The sequence below is a fragment of the Lethenteron reissneri genome, chromosome 34 (genome assembly GCF_015708825.2).
Source record: "Lethenteron reissneri isolate LAM-NWPU_2019-01 chromosome 34, ASM1570882v1, whole genome shotgun sequence".
In the NCBI taxonomy this organism is placed as follows: Eukaryota; Metazoa; Chordata; class Hyperoartia; order Petromyzontiformes; family Petromyzontidae; genus Lethenteron; species Lethenteron reissneri.
The window spans coordinates 6234451-6258829 of record NC_083812.1 but is presented as its reverse complement, the minus strand read 5'-3'; the positions used below and the strand labels follow the sequence as shown (position 1 = coordinate 6258829).

Genomic DNA, 24379 nt, shown 5'->3' with positions numbered 1-24379 from the left:
CGGAGCTGTATTAATACCGCAATGTTGTCTAGCAGGTAACTCTGAGCGATGTCAACGGTTAGTGTGTACACTTTCGTTTTAATTGCCACTCGTATGGATAATTTGCGACTAAACACAATCAAAAGGAACGATCTACATGAAATCTCTCGTACTGTGCCATGGGCTTCTTTTACAGAGTTGGCGCTTTACCTGATTGCTTTCAACAGTGCCCTTGTTCTTCAGAATTTCTCCCGTGTGGAAGAATTCAGGAAGAGGCATCTGGAAACCAGCCTTTCCCTTCAGCCAGTACGTCAACTGATTGCCTTTCCCCTAACACACAGGACACGGGCAGAGCGAACAATCGATCAAAGTGCACGGACACCATGGAAGGCTGTGAGAGGTGATTGATGAATCACATATGACTCCAAGGTTCACTGGCTGAGTTGAAAGTCTAATCGTGAAAAGTCTGTTGCTTGGATCGCATGGTCACCCTCATCATGATGTCGTTGGAAGGTGGTATATTGTAGAATGTTCCTTATTTCTGTGCACGTTAAAGGTCTTGCAATAAACAAGAATTAAATTCAGCCCTCAATGGGAGCTCAGGTGAGCTCCTCTAAGGGGTAATTTGGTCTACTCTTCCAAGCAGGTCAGACATCTTGGAAGAGTATCCACACTGTACCCCACCACACGTGACCAGCTGATCAACTAACTGTGGTTTACCCCTTTATACTGCTGGGTGGGGGAAATTTAAGAAACTTGCAACATTGTTTTTGAAAGTCTTAAATGCAATTCCAGTGTTCTAACAATTAAACCATATCAGTCCCTGCTATATACTACGCAATAATCCGGTGTGTGTCCTCTTTTTGGCACTTTCAGTAAAGTCACGTAGAAGGGAAATAATAAAATAATAATAATAAAACATAATAAAATAAAAATTTCGATGTAAAGCTTTCGTGACTGCAGGAATTCATCTTTTTCGTTCTAGAAATAATAAAATAATAAAAATAAAACATAATAACATTCAGACTCTGTCTCCTCGACAGACCTGCTCTCCACCTGAGGACGGCTGCTTGCGTTGTAGCCGAAACGTCGTGATAATTATTTTATTATGTTTTATTTTTATTATTTTATTATTTCCATTCTACGTGACTTTACCGAAAGAACCAAGAAGAAAAATAAAAATTCTCACGACGTTTGGGCCACAACACAAGCAGCCGTCCTCAGGTGAAGAAACAAAGCTGTCGGAAACAGAGCTGTCGGAAAGACAGCGTCCCAATGAACACCGCCAAGCTTGGCAGCGTATATTTAAGCTGGGTCGGGGGGAGGAGAGCGCCTTGACAAAGGAGTTTACATATCAACAGCGGAATTAAGCATTTTGATGGAAAATGCAGATAATAAACTTGCAACATTTTCCATCAAAATGCTTAATTCCGCTGTTGATATGTAAACTCCTTTGTCAAGGCGCTCTCCTCCCCCCGACCCAGCTTAAATATACGCTGCCAAGCTTGGCGGTGTTCATTTGGACGCTGTCTTTCCGACAGCTCTGTTTCCGACAGCTTTGTTTCTTCACCTGAGGACGGCTGCTTGTGTTGTGGCCGAAACGTCGTGAGAATTTTTATTTTATTTAGTTTTATTTTTATTATTTTATTATTTTCTTTCTACGTGAATTTACCGAAAGAACCAAGAAGATGAGTCCCTGCAGTCACGAAAGCTTTAAATCGAAATTTTCCTGTGTGTCCTTTTACTGGTGTCAATTAAAAATGATTATTATACTCGCCACCCCTTGCATACTGCATAATTGTGCAACCCGAGCACATTTTGTTCATAATTGAGGGTGACATTTGTCCGTGCACTGCTTCTTTGACCTTTTAGATGATAGTGGCCCGTGGCAAATGTCATGTCCACCGAGAAATGCAATTGCACAGGGAACAGCACAGCCACACTCTCCAAGTGACCTCAGGTGCCTCAAGGGGAAGAGAGGTAATCACATGCAAAAGCAATTGTTGCATTGCTTGGTAAATCTAATTGAAGCAGTAGTATGTGTTAATTAAGAAATTGGATCATTATTTATTTTGTATCATCTCTTAGTTGTTTTCTTCTTATCCTGTATTTTGTATATGACCTATCTTGCTGTTCCTGTAATTAGCGTTGTCCTCACTCTGGCTATAGTGCAACGGGCATCGCATCAGCCTGTGGTCACTTCCTCACATGAAAACGATATCAGACATCTCTGAAATCTCTGGTATATTTATTAGAATGATCTAAATCTTGTTTACATTTCCACCATTTTGACTTCTTCATGTCCATTCCGCCCGATTATGATTTATTTATCCCAAAAACGTTTTATTGGTAAAACAATTGTTTTGTAGGTTGCCATTTCAGTGACACCGCATTATTATCATGACTCATTATTTTAAGAGCCAATTCCCATTGCTCATCGTCAAATTGTAATGCCACCTATGTGCCATTCTCATGGCCAGATGTAGTTACATTTGTCCTTTTTAAAAAAAATATCCCTTATTGAACGCTCGCAGGAGCAAAATACCTACGGACGTACCTTTAAATTAATGGTTCCTCTCTCCACCAAAAAATAGCCCCCGATCTGCTTCAGCAGATTTGTGGTGGCTTCCGAGACATGAATGTGCAGCGCTGTCAAAACCAAGGGAGAAACCAAGTCAGCTGTTCGTTGGTGCATCATGATAGTACAGGATTCCCTCGTTTTTCACAAACTTGCTGTCTTGGATTTTGGATATTCAAAATCGCATCTGGAACTCTACACATATGTATGTTTAACTTCTTTCGCACTGTATGTAGCCAACCGTGCTAATTGGAGGTGTGAAAGAAGTTCACCGAGAGATACATTCAATGATTAAATCAATTAATGAGAGATAATGTGATGAGATGAAGTGATGAGATATAGTGATGAGCGATAATGTGATGTGAGAAAGTGATGAGATCATTTTCATGTATTTAATAGCTTATTTACGTATTTATTTAAGGTAATTAAGGTAAACGATTGGGTTTCGTAGGCCAATATTATTATCCACGAAATTTGATATTCACAAGCATCTCCGGAACGCAACCCTCGCGAATAACGAGGGAATACTGTGCTATTAAAGTAATCTATGCCTAGAGTTTTATGGATGGCTGCTAGCTACAATAACTAACGATTTTATTGTGAGTTGCTGCTGGCTGTTGCCAACAAAACTAGCTGGTAACTAACTAAACTATATTTTGCGTTTAACAAAGAAACATTTAATTGAAATGGTGAACTAATTTCAGAAGATATATAATAGATAGCGACATTGAAGAGGTGTTGGTAACGAATACAGGAAACTGAGCACGGTTCATTTACAATCGCTCTAACTTTCAAATGTGTGCTCCTATTAATGTAATTCTCTTGCCAGAATATTATTTATATACTAGAGAATCTTTAAAAACTCACAATAGATATTATCTTGAATTTGGTTGTGTAAAAAGCTGATTACTTTGAGTGCTCCGAGTACAGGATTGTGAAAAGAGCATTGAAAATGACAGCTGTTCATTATTTTCCATTGCAGAGCAGCTGGTTCTCGACGAGTTGTTAGAATGTAAAGGTGCATCCCTGCAATTGCTCGCTCACGCCATTGCTAGCAGAAGTAACCTCTGCTTGGAGGAGGCAGCTCTAGTGATCCTCTTCTGGGCAATCAGCTTACTCTTCCACACCAGCAAGATGTCTTTTAAGAGATGGGAGTACCGATAATTTACCCTACCACACGTGCCCTGCATCATTGTTATGCCTTCACTTACAATTATTGGCTTGTAGCCAGCCACATTGCAGCATTTAACCTCTTCAATCCGAGCGTATACTTTACAACACTATTTACAAACACAAGCAATGATTACATGAAGTGTTTTGAATAATTATAATAATAGTTAAAATGTACAGTACTTGATAATACTTGACTTCAAGCTTTCGTGACTGCAGGAATTCATATTATTGGGTCTTTCGGTAAAGTCACGTAGATAGGTTCAAAGAAAATAACAAAAAATAAGTAAAAATTACGACATTTCGATCGCAACACAAGCAATCGTCATCAGGAGTGTTGCGATCGAAACGTCGTAGTTTTTTGTTGTTTTTTTGTTCTTTTCTTTGAACCTATCTACGTGACTTTACCGAAAGACCCAATAATATACTTGATAATACGTGTATGATCCAGTCTAAATTCATACATGATATGTTAGATCCAATGCAATATACTGTATCTTCTCGAACCTTCATACTTTTGCCACTAGTTAAAGTACATCAGTAACGACGAATTGTACACTAACCTAAATGTCTCACTCCCAATTCATCGTTTTGGTACCCCGCAAGCTAAACAGCACTTCAGGTTCACATTGCATGGGGTTTTCGATCACTGCACGGTTAACCCAGCAATTGGACAGTGCCTCCTGCTGGAAGCACTTGCATGGTTACGGCTGTTCTTCAAGCGCGCCACCGAAGCCGATGATGTGCACATGTGCACAGCTGCCGTGGCATCGTCACAGCTGGCACTCGAAGAATAGTATTTATCACATTGCATTGTTCGCAAATGGCTTATTGGTGTCCCCACAGTCAAATTAAATCACTTTGCTCTTCATATGCAAGATGGTGCATGCTTCTCTCGCCTGGCTGTTTCGTGTTGAACTTATTTTGCACCGTACGTAGCCAACCATGCTCATTGGATGTGCGAACCGTGCTAATCGGAGTTGCGATTACATGCGATTCACAAATGAAGACTGGCTCAATAATTGTGGAGACACAAAATAGAGTTAAGGTTTATCAATGCTAAGAAAATGGCTGCCCTGCCCTGATAAAGCACCTCAGTGTTTGATAACAGGAAAGCCCCATAGTCTGAATGACCAAAATGTGTGTTTTTATTTAAGTGCTCAGTTATTATTTTAGCATCCAAAATGCATTATGATGGCACAAACTCAATTTCAGATCATTGTAATCGGATATTTTCTATACGATCTGTTTCAGTGCTAACAACTGCATGACGCACACCTCAGCTCATTTTTGTATTATTACAATTAAATCTGGGACAAATAGTCGATAATTAACTAAATAATTTAATTGGCCACCCTGACGTCCTACCTGCCGACGGTAGAAATCCCCGACAAGCCACATCCAACCTCAAGTGGCTGATTATGCCCATGTCATCGTCCAGTCCATGTCCATCACCTCCCATCCAGGGGCACACGTGGACACAGAGCTGAGACTCCCCCCCCCTCCCCACTATTTTGTGTTATCCGATTAGTCATACTCTTAGTTCTTTCGGTAAAGTCACGTAGGTAAAAAAATGAAATTAAAATTAATAATAAAAATAAAACGTCGTGATTTTTATTGTTTTATTTTTATTTATTTTTATTTCATTTTTTTACCTACGTGACTTTACCGAAATAACTAAGAGTATGAATCCTTGCAGTCACGAAAGCTTCAAACCTTGAATCCGATTAGTCGTTTGATGTATGTTAAATTTCTTTCGCATCGTACGTCACCAACAACAAAACTCAACGCAAAAAGCAGTTAGAAAGAAACTCGCTTTCAATCTAGCTTTGAGAGCGCATAGCTTTGAGTGTCTACCCAGTATGAATGGCGAGAATGAAAGTAAATGGTGACTTCAACAATTAATCAGATATCCCAGCTAATCACAGTGAACCACTTTCCGCTTGCAACGTAGGCGACGCAGTGTCTCCTCGTCCGTCTATCGCCGCGTGAAGGAGGGGGTCGTTGTGGGGGGGGTTGGGTGTGCTCACGGAAGCCGGTGCTCTCCATGCGTGAGGCCACGTTGACGGTGTCACCGAAGAGGCAGTACCTGGGCATGGTGTTCCCCACCACTCCTGCCACCACCGGTCCTGGTGGGGTGGGGGGGGGTATCACAGCACGAAGCTCCCGTGTCTCGCAAACCCACCCTGGTCTCGCGTTCTGCGTCAATCACACATGTGCGTGTACGTGCTGTAATTATGATTTTCTTGGCATTCTCAGTTATATTTGGAAAAATGCAAATTCTGAAATATAGTGAAGTGTGGAAGGGCTTCCACGAGACGGAGCTCAAGAGAGGCCCCCTCGAGAAGCTATTTGAGGGTATACAACGAGACATCTTGGAAGAGGTGGAAGTACCAACACTTTCATCTTGATTTGAAGCTTTCGTGACTGCAGGAATCCATACTCTTTGGTTCTTTCGGTAAAGTCACGTAGGTAGAAAAATAAAATATATATATTTTTAGTTTTATTTTATTTTAAAGTAAAATACATTTTTTTTTATATAAAATAGGTTATTTTTTGTTTTATTTTATTTTTCAACCAACACTTTGCCCCACACTACGCGCAATTTCAACTGTCTCGTACCCGTTAATACTGCTGGGTACACAGAGGTGGGGAGAATTGAAGAGAGACTTTTCGACGGAACTCGCGTTCACTTTAAAAAAAATTGCCAATGATTGGAATCGATCGCCGTTACCGCTGTTGATGCCAATGCGGAGCTTCAGCTGTTCTTGTGGCAGGTGGCGGATGCGAAAGTTCATGATGGAGCTCAAAAAGTGCAGGGACATCGTCGCAATCTCCTCCACGTGGCGCACGCCGTTGCGCACGGGCAGGCCGCTCGCCACCATGTACGCGTCCCCGATGGTCTCCACCTGCGGTGGCACGGCGCGCACTGGAACCGGCGACGTTTAAAGGGATGATTCATTCATAGGCACCCACCCCCACCCCAACTGCTGTATGAAGGCCTCCCCGCACTTGACCAGCAGTGGAGAGTTGTCTAGTAAGTCACCATAGATTCGAAGCTTTCGTGACTGCAGGAATTACTCTTTGGTTCTTTGGGTAAAGTCACGTAGAAAGAAATGTAATTAAATAATAATAATAGAATGCGACGTTTCGATTGCAACACAAGCAAGCATGTTGTGTGTCTCTGTCTCTGTGTGAGTCTCTCTCTCTGCTTGTGTATCTGTCTGTATGTCTCCGTGTCTATGTTTTGTCTCTCAAATTTAGCAATCTTTGGAAGAACGTAATCAACCAGGTGGGGTGTTGACTGTTGTGTTGGCCGACTCTCTGTGTTGTATTGCATTATATTTCCAAGTTTACTATGTTTGTTTTCTCATTCATTTGTACCAGATGATGGTTGATTGTGTTGCAATCGAAACGTCGTATTCTATTATTCTATTATTTCTACGTAACTTTACCGAAATAACCAAAGAGTACTTCACCATGTTGACCAGTGTGTTTGGTGACGATATCACTCACCACTGATATTAACTGCGGATGGGAATCAAACTCGGGTTGCAGGCTTTCTAGAGCAGTGCACTAATCTCTGTGCCACTGTTCCACTCTGGAACATGATTTTGTCAATTCATTCCTGCTACCACAGGAGCTTTTTTTTCGTCACTCAATTGAGATGGAAGGAAATAAGTAATATTTTTTAAAACTTTTTTTTAAACACTCTTTTATAAAATGTAGTAGTAATGGAAGTGGCCCCGAAGCTTGCCATAACGTAAGGGACTGTGGCCAATTACAGCCAACGTCAGTTGACCGTGGACAATTAGACCCAAGCCGAAACATAACATAGAAAAAATCATGTTTAAAATATATTTTTATGATAGAATATAGTATTGTCATCAGTATGACATAAGTATACCAAGTTTGCAGTCGATACCACATTGGGAAGTGGGTTAAAATTGAGTTACAAGATTTGAGGATACCCTCTGTTGCAATAGTGTGTTCTGTTCATGTTGTGGGCTAGTAGCGCAGTTGTTTACAAACTTGTGCTAAGAACCCGGTGGCACTGAGTTGAATTCCTGGCCAATGCTAACACTTCATGGCGAGTGATATCAGAAGCGGTCCGGGGTCTTCCCTAAGTTTACTCGGTCTTAAAATGAGTAACCCGGTGTAGTGTGTAAACATTAGCACTGGGGAGATGAGGGTGGGTGGGCATGGTGCTGGCCATGGCACACCCTCGCGTGCCATCTCAACCTTGACAGTTCCTCTACAGCAGCACGTGCTTTTCACAGTCTGCAAAGCTTATATGGGATATCTTTGTGTGTGTGTCTGTTATAATGATTCCCGGACAATGAAGGAGACCTTGTAGACATCGTATTCCTTGATGATGTCATCGAGGAGGTTGTAGAGGTCGTTGAGCAAGTTGATGACCTCCAGTGGGGTGCTGATGGCGCTCATGGCCGTGAAGCCCACGATGTCGCAGAAGAAGATGGTGACGAGCTCGTACTGCTCGGGCTGCACGGTCTTGCCAGCCTTGAGTTGATCAACGACAATCCTGAACCAAAGATGCGCGCATCCCATTCGTGAGTGTACACTGAGACAAGGGACCAAATTCATGTGGCTATGTTGCCTGTCATCCTGCCACTGCTGGGCAGACAGATGGCATTTTTTGGAAGATAATTGGAACATTGCTGCTCTTTACATTTTTTTTGCGTGGCTTGTTCCGCACCTATTCTCCTTCTACTCGTGTCACAATTGCAAGCATGGCCCTAAGCAAAGGTGCCTACAGTAATTGTAATGTCCAGCCACTCTCGGGGGTTTGAATGTTCCGGGCTCGTGGTCCCAATGACCTTGTAAACATGGCGTGGCATGGGTGCCTTACCCAGGCAGCAGGCTGGACAGCAGGCGGTCCGTCTTCTTCTTCTCACTCTCTAGCTGCGCCGTGCGGTCATCCACGACTTCCTCCAGGTGGTTGGCGTATTTCTCCAGCTTGGACACCATGTTGTCCAGAATGTTCCTGTGTTTGACGCACCGCGTTGTCAAAAAATGAATATTAAAAAAGTGCATCAGGTCATGGTATCTAATTACAAAAATACTTTCACAACTCCCCTTTTAATTAAACCGCCGTGCCGCGTAATTTCCTTCTGCACACTTAATTTTACCACGACTATTTAATAACTGTTAAGATCTAATTTAAAATAAATCAGATATTCCATCTTCATAATGGTTTAGTTTTTTTTCACCTTCAACATTTCTAACATGACACATTACTTTTCTGTGCGCTATTAATTGGGTGTGTGTGCTGATTTAGTACATTTTATATGGAACTGACATATCGCTGTAATCTGGCCAGGATATCGTGAGAAATGGGTTGTGCATCTCAAATGTTAATCCGAGTTAAATACAAATTAATTTGAGAAAGTAATATTCCTATAACCAAACCCCAGCAGATTTTGAAAGCTAAGCAAGGATTTGAGCCAGGATAGTGCCTAGATGGGTGATCACCCTGCACACACAGTTGTTACAGAATGTGGGGTTGTCGCTAGCAGAGCGCAGTGCAGCAAATTCCACTATTTTACTGCACATCGAATCTCCCTCATCTATGCTCCGTGCCTTCTCCAATAGCTCGGTAAAGTATGCACAGTAACCCCCACGATCCGCACTTCTTTAGCACCGTACGTTGCCAACCTTGCTAATCGGAGGTGCGGGGGAAGGACAACAAACTTCACACAAAAATCAGTTCTAAAGAAATTCGTTTTCAATTTAGATTTCAAAGTGCATAGCTAAAGTGGCTTCCTAACGTCAGGCTGAAGAGCGTTCCAGATAGCCACAGAAGCGCATCTGAAAGTGCGCGATGGCAGGGACCGTCTTTGTTCGACGGCTAGCCAGAAGCCGCTGCTGTGAGGATGACCGAGGGTTCGCGTGATGAATTACGCTCCTTGACGAGATCAGCAAGGCACTGCGGTTCATTTTGTGGCGAGCACGTTCGTGTGCGATGAGTGCGGCGTTATAATGTAATCCGTTCGGCAACCGGAAGCCAATGCGAGTAGCGTTGGCAGCAAGAGCAAAAGGGCCGCTGGGGTCGTTCCGCTGGAACGGTGCCGGCACCGACGCACCCTTCAGGGCTCGCCAGGCGCAGCATGCGCGACACGGACGAGAAGTCGGGCCGGCGGTCCGCAGACTCGTCCCAGCACTGCCGGATGAGAGCCTGGATGCGCGGCTCGCAGCGCTCCGTGAGCAGTGGCCGCAGCGGTGGCACGGCGATGCCGTCCCTCACCTGGTCGATGATGTCTGGAGAAGGCACGTGGTTAGCACGTGGCGCGGTGGGCCACTCGCGCGGGGTGGACGGCGAAGCGCGGGCACGTTCATGTCGTTTGCAAAGTCACGCGAGGTCATGTATGCCCTCCGCACGGGGTTTGTGTCGTGCGTAGGGTCAACACTGCGAGATGTCGATGTTCTGGTTCCGATACATCGATGTTGATCCCTTCCGATAGCATTTGGGACATTAATGTTTTGCTTTTCGTGTCCCACCCCTGATGCCGAGCGTGGTTGTAGCATGGTCATGAATCCCATGAAATTACCTAATTGATTCTACCCAACCATGTTTAGGACTACATATTCTTTGGGTCTTTCGGTAAAGTCACGTAGATAGGTTCAAAGAAAATAACCAAAAAATACACAAAAATAGGACGTTTCGATCACAACACAAGCGATGACGATCGTCGTAGTTTTTTGTGTTTGTTTTATTTTCTTTGAACCTATCTACGTGACTTTACCGAAAGACCCAAAGAATATGAATTTCTGCAGTCACGAAAGCTTTAAGTCAAGATTTACAAGTTTAGGACTGTTTTGTCTCATCTGTACCGTATTAAACCACCGCACAGCAGGTAAAAGCACGCCACTGCTTCTTTACTCAGACTCCATGACTTTGGAATTCTCTCCCATTATCTTTTTTCCTCCCTTGCAGGTCCTTACAACCTTGCTCAATTCAAGAAATGCAAGACCTGTTTTTATACCTTCAACAGTGATGTTTGATGCTGATCGCTTGGCCTTTGGGCCTGCGTTCAGCAACCGTGTTTAAAAGAACAGGGAAACAGAGGTAGCATTCGGTAACGGATCAAGCATCATACTGTCAAGTAGATGTGTCAAACGAAAAAAAACGTAGCTGGATGGAATTTTAGAGCATCTTTCAAATCAAGGGATTTTCACCGGTGGGATCCACAATAACTGTGTACTGAGCCCCCCCGCCAATGCTCGGACTAGGACCAGAAGAGAATGAAGAGATGCACACCGCATTCATTCGCCGCGTCCCTCCGTAATTCGCCGTGAACGGTGGTGTGACCGCACCGCCAACGTCACTTCGTCGAGCACCTTTGGGCTCCAGATGAATGCCGACGTAGGGCCCCTCGTCCTCGTGGTAGATCACCTCGCGCATGAGTATGGCGAAGCTGAACACGTCCCCCTTGGGGGTGCCGTTCACCGGCAAGTCCTCCATCCGGAGGAGCTCGGGCGCTGTCCAGTACAGCTCTTTGTGAGGCACAACGACAAGCGGAGGTGGGGGGTTACTCGTACACGGGGGTGTGCGGAGAGAGAAAAACAAAGAGAAAGATCCCCCCCCTCCCCCCGTGTAACCTGTAACAGACTGTTAGCCGAGCACGCGAGGGGGTGGGTGGTCAACACCACGCCCGGCCGCCTTTGTCTCCCTCGTGGCGATGTTTACACACCGCACAAGGTACTCATTTGAGACTGTGTCCGACCTTGGAGAGGTCCATGACTGGTTCACCGAGTTCGTAGCGCAGCGTGCCAATCGTTACACTACCGCTCTACGCGCGCGCACGCACACACACACCATGCTGCAAGCAGTGGGCATGTAGCGTTGCATCAAATCACTGCGTGAAGTTGATTGTTCGTTTTGACGCATGCATAGAATAATGTGTGAGAATCGATTGTTTAACGTGTATGCAAATTGTGCGATAGTGAAATGATAATATCACCGTTTGGCACAAGGCGCGAACAAAACTTCAGGGATGAAACTTAAAAACAGGAGAAACAATGCAAACGTGATGCCAAAGCGAGACAAGAATGTATTATTTAATCGAATCACAAACCGTGGTTGTCAAAAATCATTGGATAGCTGGGAGGTTAAATCATTATATGTCTAATAAGCAATAACACATATTGCATGTCTATGCTGAACCACAGTCATAATGATCATCATTATCGTCGCCATGTGTCATTTTATATTGTGCTAATACACGCAGTCATCTTTGAAAGTATACATGAAGCAGTTTGTATATTAGCATAAAAATGGAGAACAGAAACAAAAATCATGTAAAACACAGCGGCTGGGAAACAGTGATCAGCAATGGGGTTGAGCAGTCCGGCATGCGGACTATGAAAGCAATTTTTTTTTATTGTTGTTGCGTACGTTTTTAAGATAGGTGTGAAGTGTAGTCTCACTGCGATTGCAATTATCTATATATGGCTCCAGGAGCTAACAGCGCTGTACTGTTGTGCCACGTAAAAATAACGTAAATTTAGTAATAGGTTTTTAACCTTTCAACTGGTACAAAAACTGACACCTTTATACAAGGGATCATGTTTGCAATAACCACAACACAAGCAGTCAAAATGCAAACAAAACAAAACAACTCTGATAATGATATGCCTTTTGGCGTCATCTGGTCCAACACCAATGGAGACTAGGCTCTAAGAAAAGCTGTCTCGGGTGTGGACCAATCAACTTCAAGGACAGTGCATGTCATTATCATTATCAGAGTTGTTTCTTTTTGTTTGCATTTTGACTGCTTGTGTTGTGGTTGTTGCAAACATGATCCCTTGTATAAAGGTGTCAGTTTTTGTACCAGTTGAAAGGATAAAAAACCTACTACTATATTTTGCCACTGGTAAAGGAGATGTCTCATAACGTAAATTTACTTCATCAGCCTATGGGGCTTTCCAATCCGATTTAGTATTTATATCACACTACATTATTTATTTAAACAAACTCCAGTGTAAACCTTCAGGGTGCCATCAGCAGAGTCAGCCTTACAAACGCTGCTGGTTTGCCAGATGTTATTTGCAAGTGCACTTCATCTAAACCACAAGGCCCTAGTCAATGCAAACATACTCATGTATAAAAACTCGTTATACAATGGTGTGAAAGCAATAATGATTAATCATAATTTAAAGTTATTTATCAATCTAATATTGGATAAAGGCATCCCAATGCCTTTCAGTCAAGACGGTTGTTTAACCATACTTTAAGATATTGGCAAGTGAGTTTTATGAAGAAAGAGCCCAATCACTGATTTAGTTATCACTTAACCACTTGCGTTAACCATGACCAGGAATCAAATTTAGTTGGCCGGGTATATAGTGCATTGCGCTGAACCCTGTCACTGGGAAATTGTGAGTAACTAAATAAAAAGTAGTTTGCTGTTCCATGCCTGCAACCTAAACATAACATATTTGCAATGCATCAGTATTATATGCTTTCCAGACATTATCTTGAAAGCACCCTTAACATGTCGGTACCATGAACTCGAGGTAGACAAGTCAACTTTGCTACTGGAGACCTGATTAACGACAGGGCCATCTCCACACACGATTGCATGTGAGCCCCCTCGGGCGCTATGAACTTGGCGGTATGCTGTGTGACAATTCATGAGACTACACCACACACCTGGCTGAAATGGAAGATCCCCCACCTTCTTGCTTATTGATGTCCAGGGTCTTCCCCTTCTTCCCGTAGCGGAATTCCCAGATGCCGAAGCCGGTGAGCTTGATCTGCAGGCGGCTGTCCAGCAGGCAGGTGGACGGCTTGAGGTTCCCGTGGGATTTTATGGGACTCTTGTGCAGGAATATCATGCCCTGAGAACACGTTAACAGGTATGCTTCCCACATCAAACGAAATACAATATCGGTAGACTCCACAAGACATCGTGATTATGTATCGAAAGATTTCTTCATAGGACTCGTGAGGAATTAAAGTAAAATGTCAAGATTTTCATCGGTATGCTGATTATTGCTTTGGAAATGTATCAGTGTCCCTAATTATGTCTGTAAAAAAATGGTGAACTTCAAAACATTTTGATAACAGAATATTACATGTCATTAAAAAGTGTAAAGACTTACACTCATTATTATTATTCTGCTGTTGGTAACAAAACCATCCAGGGCACTCACACCTCTGTGTGATGAAATAATAAAAAGTGACCTTCAAAATAAAATGTTGCAAAATAAAATAATAATAAAATAAACCTCATGCATTGTTGGTAATAATTTATCAAATAATTATATCATGGGCTTCATGACCATTGGAAACGTAATGCCTACTTAGAGTTATGTTGGCAGAAACTACTTTTTGGCCAATACAGTATGCCAAAAAATGCCAACCCACCAAAAATCGTAAGAATAAAAGTACCAATTTAATTTCCTCCAAATTATTTTTCTCAAAAGCCATTCTTGCAACATGTGCATTAAGCCCGAAGTGATAATTGGTTCTTTACCCTTCTATCTGGCAACAAAATGACACCTTTTTACAAGGAGTCATGTTTGCATAGACCGCAATACCTGCAGTCATAATACAAACAAAAGAACATAACTCTGATAATGTGCACTGTCCAAGGACATTATCAGAGTTATGTTCTTTTGTTTGTATTATGACTGCAGGTATTGCGGTCTATGCAAACATGACTCCTTGTAAAAAGGTGTCAGTTTTGTTGCCAGATAGAAGGGTAAAGAACCAATTATCATATTTTTACTGGCAAATGAGGTTCCCATAGTAAGCCCGAAGTGTTTACTGATGAAATATGAATCATAAACTATTTTATTCTCAGCTTGCCTTGTCTGCATTTCCTGACAGGTCCACTTCCACCGCTGAGATGTAATAGAAACAACAACCGACATCGGCCACAATCCACTCTGCCTCAGGTCAGCATTCACTGGAGCTGGGTCGAAATTTGGCTGAGGAGTTGGAAGCATTAATTCTGACACCTCTGCTGGAGAAAAATGAGCTGAAAGAGTAGAAATATATTTCACAAATTTGGCAAAACTTGCAATACTAAACTAAACTATTTTTTTTTATTTTATCGAGTAAGGCCCACTGATCTATATAGCTATATTTCAGAAGTGACCTGGCCACAAATGATAGCTCAACGAAGTGGCTTATCATGTGGAAATGTATTGCAGCAAAATTATCTAAATGTAGAGGGAAAAACCGGAGTACCTGGAGAAAAATATACACAACCACAGGGAGAGAGAACGTTCAAACTCTCAAATATAGAGGCGTCAGGGTCCGGATCGAACCCACAACGTCCTACATATCAAGTGAGGCAATTAACATCTCGCCACTGCACTTCCGATTAGCATGGTTGACTACGTACGGTGCGAAAGAAGTTCAACATACATACGTATCTGTAGATAACTGGCATGTAATGTGGCCATGTTACTTAGGAGGCGTAGCAACGTTTGCCCCGCCCCTCCTGAAATGATGTCTCTTACGGTTGTTCCAATGTTGTTGATAATTAAAGAGTTGTGCTGTTACGACGTCATCCTGAGTGTGATAACCTTTGGCTATACAAGTGGGCGAGGTTTGTGGAATAATGAAATAGACTGCAGATCTGGCGTGGAGCAACAGCCCTGTTCCTAGGTCACTACTCGATAGAATTCAGCGTGAGCAGTCGGGTTCATTGACGATTCAGCACTCACTGGAGTCGTCACTGCCTCATTGGTGATCTCCTTTCAATCGCTACTACTACCGTGTTTACTATTCCCATGAGTTTCGATTTAAAGCTTTCGTGACTGCAGGGATTCATGTTCTTGGTTCTTTCGGTAAAGTCACGTAGAAGGAAAGTAATAAAATAATAAAAACAAAACATAATAAAATAATTCTCCTCAGGACGGCTGCTTGCGTTGTGGCCGAAACGTCGTGAGAATTATTTTATTATGTTTTGTTTTTATTATTTTATTACTTCCCTTCTACGTGACTTTACCGAAAGAACCAAGAAGATATTCCCATGAGCTTCATTCATCCATTTCTCCACCCGTGTTGATCCATTTTACCAAACCTACCGTTTTAAGTTGACATTTCCACGTCAGCTCACAACATTCACTTGTAAATACATTCACAAGTATCGTGCATGGCCATTCGAAATTGTGACGTGAAGTTCAGAGCTCGCTGGATACTTACATTGACGATATCGTGTGCAAAAGACGTCTTGAACATCCAGTCCAGCTCAAAGTCAGAAGTCTTCAACACATCCTGAACGTGAAAGAAAAAATATATGATGCAAGTATAATGACAGATAATTAGATAATTGTAAAAGTGTGTACTGAACTTATATCTTAACTGGGCTCTGTATTCACCGACCCGCATTGACCAGAAGTATGGTCAAGCAAGTTCCTTGAACTTCAGCCAGAAGTGGATTGACGAAGTCGAAAATATTAATTTCAAAAGTCGATGCTCAAAGCTCAATATGTTATGAAGATTGAGCTGACAATGTGGGAACAGAGGCCTTGTCTCCACCTCGTAAGTGCTAGGTTTGTAGGCTTGTATCCAAAAATGCGCCATGACGTTTTAGATATGCAGTGCTTGACCCTGTGTGTTTTCCATAGTATCCAGCGGCAGATGCAGCTCATGAAGAACAGGTGAATGTTTGTTACACATCGCTGTAAATTACCTCCATTCACAACACCTGGCTTGAGAAATATGACCACAGTCATCAACACTGTTTATGCACATGACACTCGAATAATGTCGCGCTATAATTCCCTTCCAAAAGCAATTTATGCTCGCCACATCCTTGTGAAGTGTATAATTTCACAGGAAATTATGCTCGGCTAATTTACTTTCGTGGGGAAAGCAGTGGCTTAGTGGTTTGCGCACTCTCCTATAGATGCAGCAACCTCAGTTGTATCCTGCACCACAGCTAAAATAAGTGGGGAGTGATATAAGAATGGGTCCTGGGTTCTTCCTTCACTAAAATGCCCTGATCAATGTGGTGATGTACGTTCAAACGATAACATGACTCAGACAGCATAGGGAGGCCTTCTTCCATAAGTGTATTGACAGAGGGCTGTAATATTTATAATTTATTTTATAGTATATAACTGAGATTTCTCAGTAATATTTACAACAGCCAGTGCTGGTGCCAGACACGTGTAGTTTTTATTACATTCTGCACAATATAAAATACTATTTTAGGATGTTATATTGATTCTTGTTATCATTGTGCGCATTTGTGTAAAACTTTGAGAGATGCCAGAAACAGTATTACTCTCCCAAAATGTAAAGGAACATTTTACATTACGAACGCAATAACATTATGCAATAATACAAACAAGAAATAACCGCATGTAAGGTGCGTACAGACTATGGGCATGACTTTGTGCTAAATAAAGAATGACAAATAGTAATAGTTGACCTTCAAGCTCCCTTTGCGACAGTACTGCGTCACGATGCACACGTTGGGCAACTCCACGCAGACACCGAAGAAGATCACCAAGTTCTCGTGCAGCATTTCTCGCATCTATAGCGCAGAGCGGTCGGTCATGGAAAACATCTCCCGATCAACTCGTGTTTGTTTATTTTTGGCAATAACAAAATATTGAAATATCCCACATCGCAGTGGTTAGCGCACTGCGCTATGAACCCGGCGACCTGATTTCGATTCCTGGCGGCGGCTATAATTAGAGGCGGGTGATATCTGATATAGGCCTCGGTTTTTCTCTTCACCAACCTGCACCGACTAGTGCGGTGAAGTATGATCAGGCAACTCCAATCACCAACCGGGATGCAGACGCCGTCATGCGACAGTTGAAAGGGCTGTACATTTTTACAACGAGTTCAAATTAATTTGTCACTAACAGCATTTACTGGAGTAATTTATGTCATAAAGAGTCAAGTAAGAGCTCATACTGGCGAGAAGGAACCGGAGACCTCTGGTATTGATAAGTATTGTGACCTATCAACTTTTGACCCAGATAAAAAAAAATCCTGACCAAAACAAAATAGCGATTTAAAGCTTTCGTGACTGCGGGAATTGATATTCTTGGTTCTTTCGGTAAAGTCACGTAGAAGGGAAATAATAAAAGAATAAAACAATAAAATACAATACCATACAGTATTTATTATTTCCCTTCTACGTGACTTTACCGAAAGAACCAAGAATACAAAACAAAATAGATCGTCAAAAATAACTAAATAAAAAATTAACCCGTAAAAACAAAGTTTTTCACTATAAATCCTTTATATGCGTGGCGGCTAGAGTCCTCTCGTCCTCTGGCTTGAGATGGCTGCCACCTATGCGTCAGATGATTGCCTGCCACCATTAAGCAATTGGTAATTAAACATAATTTATTTTTTCCTAAAAAGTGTAACATTTTTTAGAAAAAAAATTCACGAAAATAAATTGTCACGCACAACGAGTCTGTGTGCAAAATGTCAGCTCGATTGGATCACGGGAAGTGGGTTAAAAAACGACCGAAAGATTTGCACGGTCGTAAGCGCGCAAGCAAGTGAACTTAATATAAAGGATTTAAAAATAGATTGTTATTATACCACCACTAGAAGGAGGGCAGCATGAATGTTTACTGCTTCCATATCCAATATAGGCTGATCCCCCATAGTGGGGGGTGAAGCGAAGCAAGGCGTATGATCACTCATGTGGCGCAGTCTCATTAAATACTGTATGGTATTGTAGTTTAGAAAAATACATAAATATATTATCAACCCCTGTGGAGTTTGGACGAGTACCAGCTTGCACGCTAAAATAGGCAACCATTGCAGGGCAGTGATGTCTGTTGGTGTTCCTGATTATGTGATATATTTGCCAAATTGCAAATGTTAGGATCAGTCCATGGCTCGAACTTTGACCCGAGAGGAATAATGATCGTTTGTATGGGTCGTGGTGCATGGGGAGGATACAATCTGCAGCTCCTTCAGCATGGACTTGCTCTTGAGGTCGGGTGGATGAGTTCTCTCAAGGAACTTCAGGGCCACCTGGTTCCCCTGCACACCACATATTCTCCTCCAGTTAGGACACAACTCATGGCCGGGGTTTTTTTCGGTGTGCAATGTTTATTTCCGTATTGTTGCAAAATCTGAATTTTCACTGAATATAAATCAACGTTAACAGTGACCCGCACAAGTCTGATAACAAGCTTGTAAAACATAAAATCGGGACCACAAATTACAACACATAATCATATCTTAAAATTGTGGGGGGCGGGGGGGGATACGGACTTCTAACATTACTCTTAGCAGTGCTCAAGTTCAATTTCATTTATTAGGTATAGCCCTGTGAGCCATTCGGCTCTTGAATCGGGTGCAACCGCAACAAACAAAAAAATTAAAACATGAACAAGAAAACATCTTAAAGTGACTAAGTGCAAACAGAAAATCCAAGAAAAGACAGCAAAATATTGCAGAAAAAGCACCGTACACCAACACTAATGATATAGAACATAGAAAAATAGACAACACTAACAAGACATTTAAAAGAACAACAACATCGATTCTTAAATTAAATTATGACCACAAATTGTGACAATCCATTACATTTCTGTTGGCAGTGCCATTACGGTTGACGTATGAGTCCACGTATGCTTGGCCTATTGCGGTGTGACATATGTTTACTGGCCTGGTAGATGCCGATGGGAATCTCCACCCTGTCCGTGCCGTGAACATCGTGGTGAACGTTGCTCTGGTTTCCAGAGACCTGCTTGCCGGAAGACCTGTAGCTCCCGTTGACCAGGGGAACCTGCAAAGACTCCGATTCCACGATGTCTTGCTGAACAGCGAGCGTGTGTGGTCACCGAAAGGAAGAGCACAGTGAGTTTGCTTAAAACGGGTAGAATACATTGTTCCTGATCAGCAACCACGTAAGTGAATTTCATGGGTTAAGCAATCGTTCATATTGAAATTAACGAGTGCAAGCTGCTATGAAAATGCCGATTCCTAAATCACCCAGAAAGCGCCAGATCATGCCAGATCTCAAGATTTAAGCTGGGATTAAGCCTGGAAAGTACATTTAGATGTAGTGTGCATCCCTTTTTTGTCAATCCACCGTTGGACTAAATCCCCCATGCATTTCAGTCATTGGGTTGTTTGACCATACTTTACCATACCAATCAGTGGGGATTGGTAATAGTGGGAGGGGGGCTGGGCGAGAGACAGATTAAGATATCACTCGCCACTGATGTGACCAGAGATCAAGCGCAAATTTGAGGATTCACAGCGCAATGCGTGAACCACTACATCGCCACTCCACCCGAATTTGTACGGTGGCGTTCAATACAATCCTGGCATGTCTCTGACACGAACAAGCTGCTGTGGTGGTTATCTCAACCTTGCTTGTGCTGACCAAAGTGATGTCTTCGAAGTTGATCTTCCACCAGGTGGTGTCCATGCTCTCCTGGAGGCTGCGGCTCTGCACCACCAGGTAGGTCAGGAAGGCCACGGTACCGATGACGATCAGAGACAGGATGCTGCCGACAAGCACCAGCGCCAGGTCTGGCTCGCCCGACAGGAAAGCAGAGGGCGCACAATCACGTGACAGCGCTAGTAAGCAGCCCGTCTGCACTTTAAACACACGAAAGGATGCTTCACTCGACGCTGAATCCCTTAGGAGAAAAAGCTGAATGCTCTGTGGTTTGTGTACTGCTAGAAGCAGGTATTTGTCTGAATTTTGTTGGGTGCCCCCGTGATTAGCGCACAAATGTGGAAAATCAATAGTTGTTCTATGGGTATATTAATTGTCACAATACTGTGGAATTTATGCCACTGGTTCAGGCTTGTAATGAGAAAATGAGCGCCACCCCTCGCTTATTTGAGCAGGAAACCACTTTGGCGTGTTTTTTTAAAACTCCTCTGTCATTCTCTGTGCTACAAATATGATATGTCTTGGAAATCACCGAAAACCCTAGGACTATATTTATAACCCACACCAAGTATGCATAATAGAGGTGATTGAATGATGAATGTTTTGTGAACAAATCACCCGGAATGCACCCACTGCCATCAGTCCTCGGAAACTAGGCAGTGTTGTGCCTGGAATGTGCTTGGATGGGTGACCACTACGCATGACATGGGTATAATAGGCATGAGAGGGCAGTGCACAAAAAAGTCGCTGTTCTGTATTTCCCCTCCTTCAACTTTGAATGACCGGTGTGATGAAGTATGTGAAATAGCCCTCATCAAGCAGTGGATTGACAAATGGGCAGCACACGTGCGTGTATGATGTTTCATTTTCAGTTTCCAATTGAAGTGCATTAGCCAAGCATGGGCAGACATTAAAACACGGCGCACACAGGGCACTCTCTCCAAATTGGACGCACATCTAACCTCTCCTGCACACCTGTCAGCCCGAAAGAAAAAAGTGAAGCAAGATCAAAGACGTAACCGATCACAAGTGAAACCATTGTTTTTTGGTGCCAGTGACTGCCGGTGCCAGCGCTGAAGAGGTCGGCTTTGTTGGTGGGTGACGTGACAATGACGACGTACTGATTGGTGCCTCCTGGCATAGCTCCCCTGTGAAGCCACACTCTGGCATGTCGGAAGGGGGCCGACCATCTGGCCAACCCATCTTCTGGTATTCCGGGGTAAAGCTGAAAGGGAATGACACGCTGATTGTCATATAAATGCCCTGGAAGTCCCGTAGTTATATCAGTCTGCTTGAAACTATGTTTTTTTTTTAAACTTCTTTTTTATTAAATTCGCTTGCTTGCTTACGACCGTGCAAATCTTTAGGTCGTTTTTTAACCCACTTCCCGTGATCCCATCGAGCTGACATTTTCCACACAGACTCGTTGTGCATGACAATTAATGTTCGTGAAAAAACTTTTCCAAAATTGTACACTTTTTAGGACAAAAATATTATATCTAATTACCAATTGCTTAATGGTGCATGCAATCATCTGACCCATAGGTGGCAGCCATCTCAAGCCAGAGGACGAGATGACTCTAGCCGCCACGCATATAAAGGATTTATAGTGAAAAACTTTGTTTTTACGGGTTATACTTGTTACTTCTCAATTTACAATATATGCAATGCTACGTCTTTATTATATATGCAGGAAACTGCATATCAACATATGCATTTGTTCCGTACAATTTCTCCTACTTACTAAGTAACTTTATTTTCTATAATGAGCTTTAAAAATGTATGATGATATATCTGCCTTGTTTATATACGTACAAAAATAGAAAATAAAATTATCGAGAAGAATAATTTCTATATGTATTACGTGTTACAGGCTCTAACTGTGGAAAAGTTACTCTGAACATGGACATTGCCGAAACATTAGACCATTGTATAATTTGTAGTTATAGTAAGACAAACTTCATTACATTAATTGCATTGTAGTGCTTGTTACTGTAAGTGCTTCGGTATTGTTTAAGAATATTTTTCATAGGTCTAAATATTCTTAAAGCCATATTTTAACTTAATGTTTGACTTATTAACGTTGACCATTATGAATGTGGCTCTCAATAATCAAGTAAAATCTTCTGCATTTATCTCAGTAAATTCCACAGCACATTCGTCTATATGGTGATAACTTTCAGTCTTCAGTGATTTATGATTAAACATTTTACCTACGGTATGAATTTTCACACTGAATAATTGACATGACCTTATCTGCAATTCACATCACACAAAGGTAGTGTGTACAATAGGTCCATTAAATATTTGTCAATGACAGTGCCCTCAAGAGAAAGATATAAATGGCAACAATACAGGCAGAGTAGAGAGAAGGACGACAATTGCCTAAAATATCAACTATTATGTATTTATTGCGTATTCTTAGGTGTTTTCGGTAAAGTCACGTAGGTAAAACATCAAAATTAATAAAAAATAATAAAATAAAATAAAGATCACGACGTTTCGGAGGCAACACAAGTCTCCGTCATCAGGTGGGACAGTCACAGCCAGATCAGCTGTATCAAGTGAGGCAATGATTCAAGATGTAATCCCTTAAAAGCGAGTTGAGGGGGGAGGAGAGGGGGGGGGGCTCATCAGAATGTGGTAGCCAATGAATGGAAAGTATCGGGAGAGAGGGGCCAAAAAATATTTTCCATACTTTCCATTCATTGGCTACCACATTCTGATGAGCCCCCCCTCTCTCCTCCCCCCTCAACTCGCTTTTAAGGAATTACATCTTGAATCATTGCCTCACTTGATGCAGCTGATCTGGCTGTGACTGTCCCACCTGATGACGGAGACTTGTGTTGCCTCCGAAACGTCGTGATCTTTATTTTATTTTATTATTTTTATTAATTTTGATGTTTTACCTACGTGACTTTACCGAAAACACCTAAGAATATGATTCCTTGCAGTCACGAAAGCTTCAAGTCTAGAATTATGTATTGCGTCTTTCCATAAGTATTATTGTGCACCACTGCCAATGCAGTATCGTCATTTTTTGTTCGATTAACTCATCTATTGAAAGGAAAATGCTGTAGAACCTGAGGGCCTTCTGGAAGGTGTCGAACACCATCACGGGCAGGAACTGGCTGGCATTCCCCTTCTTCTGCAGGTCAAAGACGGCGTAATCCAGGAAGCGCTCTCCGTTCACATCAATACTCACCTGCCCCGATGCACCTGACAACAAAATGTGTACAGCACAGTTTAAAAACCTAGGGATGAACTTATTCAGGGTCTCGTTAAAATGCAACATTCAATTTTTTTTATAAACATGTAGCAGTCTCTAGTAAGAATGAGGGATCATGCAAACTTATTACGTATGACATATAAATCTAAAGAAAACGTTATTACTGACAAATGCATCATTACACCTCTATTAATAACTAATGTACTCGGCGATGCCACTATCACCACGATTGTGCCTTTGAAAATGAAACTAATGTGGCTGATAATTGTGCCATCAGAGGTATAGTTAATTGTTTGACCAGAGCTTTCATGCCCAAATCATAATCACCCGTGTCTAAGCACAGTCTAACTCTTTGGCATGTTGTTTAACCATTCAGTCGACACATCCTCTGGTTATCCCACAGGTGCTATGCATTACGGTAGGGCCAATTCCGATTTGCACGGACGCTCACCATAGAACTTGATCTTGTTTGAGCCCCTGATGGTCCTTATGACCGCCCGTCCATCGCGGGGGTTGCCGCCCTGTCTCAGGAGCTCGCGTACGGCCATGGCGTACAGGATGCCCGCATCGTGCAGGTATGCAGCGTAAGGGCTCACCTGCAAGCAGTGTCACAAGTAATACACCGCAATGCAATGAAAACAACAAAATGTTCGTTCGTTAGTAGAAGCTGCCTTTGCAATGCAAGGTCTAGCCACATGGGGCGAGGTCACCTTTGGTGTTGCCACGGTGCTGAGACGTTAAATACCTCGCTTGGTATGCAGAAGGTCGTGAGTTCGATCCCGATCCTGACGCATGTATATTTGGAGTTTGCATGTTCTCTACCCGTGGTTGTGTGAATTTATCTCCGGTTTTTCCCTCCACATTTAGAAAAATACGTTTAGAGTATTCGGCTACTATACATATCCACATGATAAACCGCTTCGTTGAGCTATCATTTGTGGTTATATCTTAGTGGGCCTTACCTGGTAGAATAAAAAAGCTCAGTTTTATATAACTGCGTGTGCTTTCTTAATTGAGCTGTATAGCTCTCCCGATATGTTTTCGAGTTAG

The 24379-nt window shown here is 42.4% G+C and overlaps 1 protein-coding gene across 5 annotated transcripts in view; it reads right to left on the bottom strand.

Moving 5' to 3' along the window:
• LOC133350607 (guanylate cyclase 2G-like) overlaps positions 1-24379 on the bottom strand; it is a 31443-nt gene that overhangs the window by 1616 nt on the left and 5448 nt on the right. For 3 of the 5 annotated variants that reach the window (XM_061565131.1, XM_061565135.1, XM_061565136.1), the window contains 18 exons: positions 23781-23925; positions 23184-23319; positions 21222-21325; positions 20068-20231; positions 19360-19509; positions 18645-18728; positions 17143-17247; positions 15909-15980; positions 13426-13588; positions 11087-11242; positions 10732-10773; positions 9832-10006; positions 8598-8732; positions 8078-8270; positions 6462-6636; positions 5758-5856; positions 2537-2628; positions 190-309 (listed from right to left, as the gene is read on the bottom strand). In XM_061565131.1, coding sequence (XP_061421115.1) covers positions 190-309; positions 2537-2628; positions 5758-5856; positions 6462-6636; positions 8078-8270; positions 8598-8732; positions 9832-10006; positions 10732-10773; positions 11087-11242; positions 13426-13588; positions 15909-15980; positions 17143-17247; positions 18645-18728; positions 19360-19509; positions 20068-20231; positions 21222-21325; positions 23184-23319; positions 23781-23925 — 2310 coding nt within the window. The remainder of the gene's footprint in view (positions 1-189; positions 310-2536; positions 2629-5757; positions 5857-6461; positions 6637-8077; positions 8271-8597; positions 8733-9831; positions 10007-10731; positions 10774-11086; positions 11243-13425; positions 13589-15908; positions 15981-17142; positions 17248-18644; positions 18729-19359; positions 19510-20067; positions 20232-21221; positions 21326-23183; positions 23320-23780; positions 23926-24379) is intronic. The other 2 variants (XM_061565132.1, XM_061565133.1) reach the window with 2 other exon arrangements.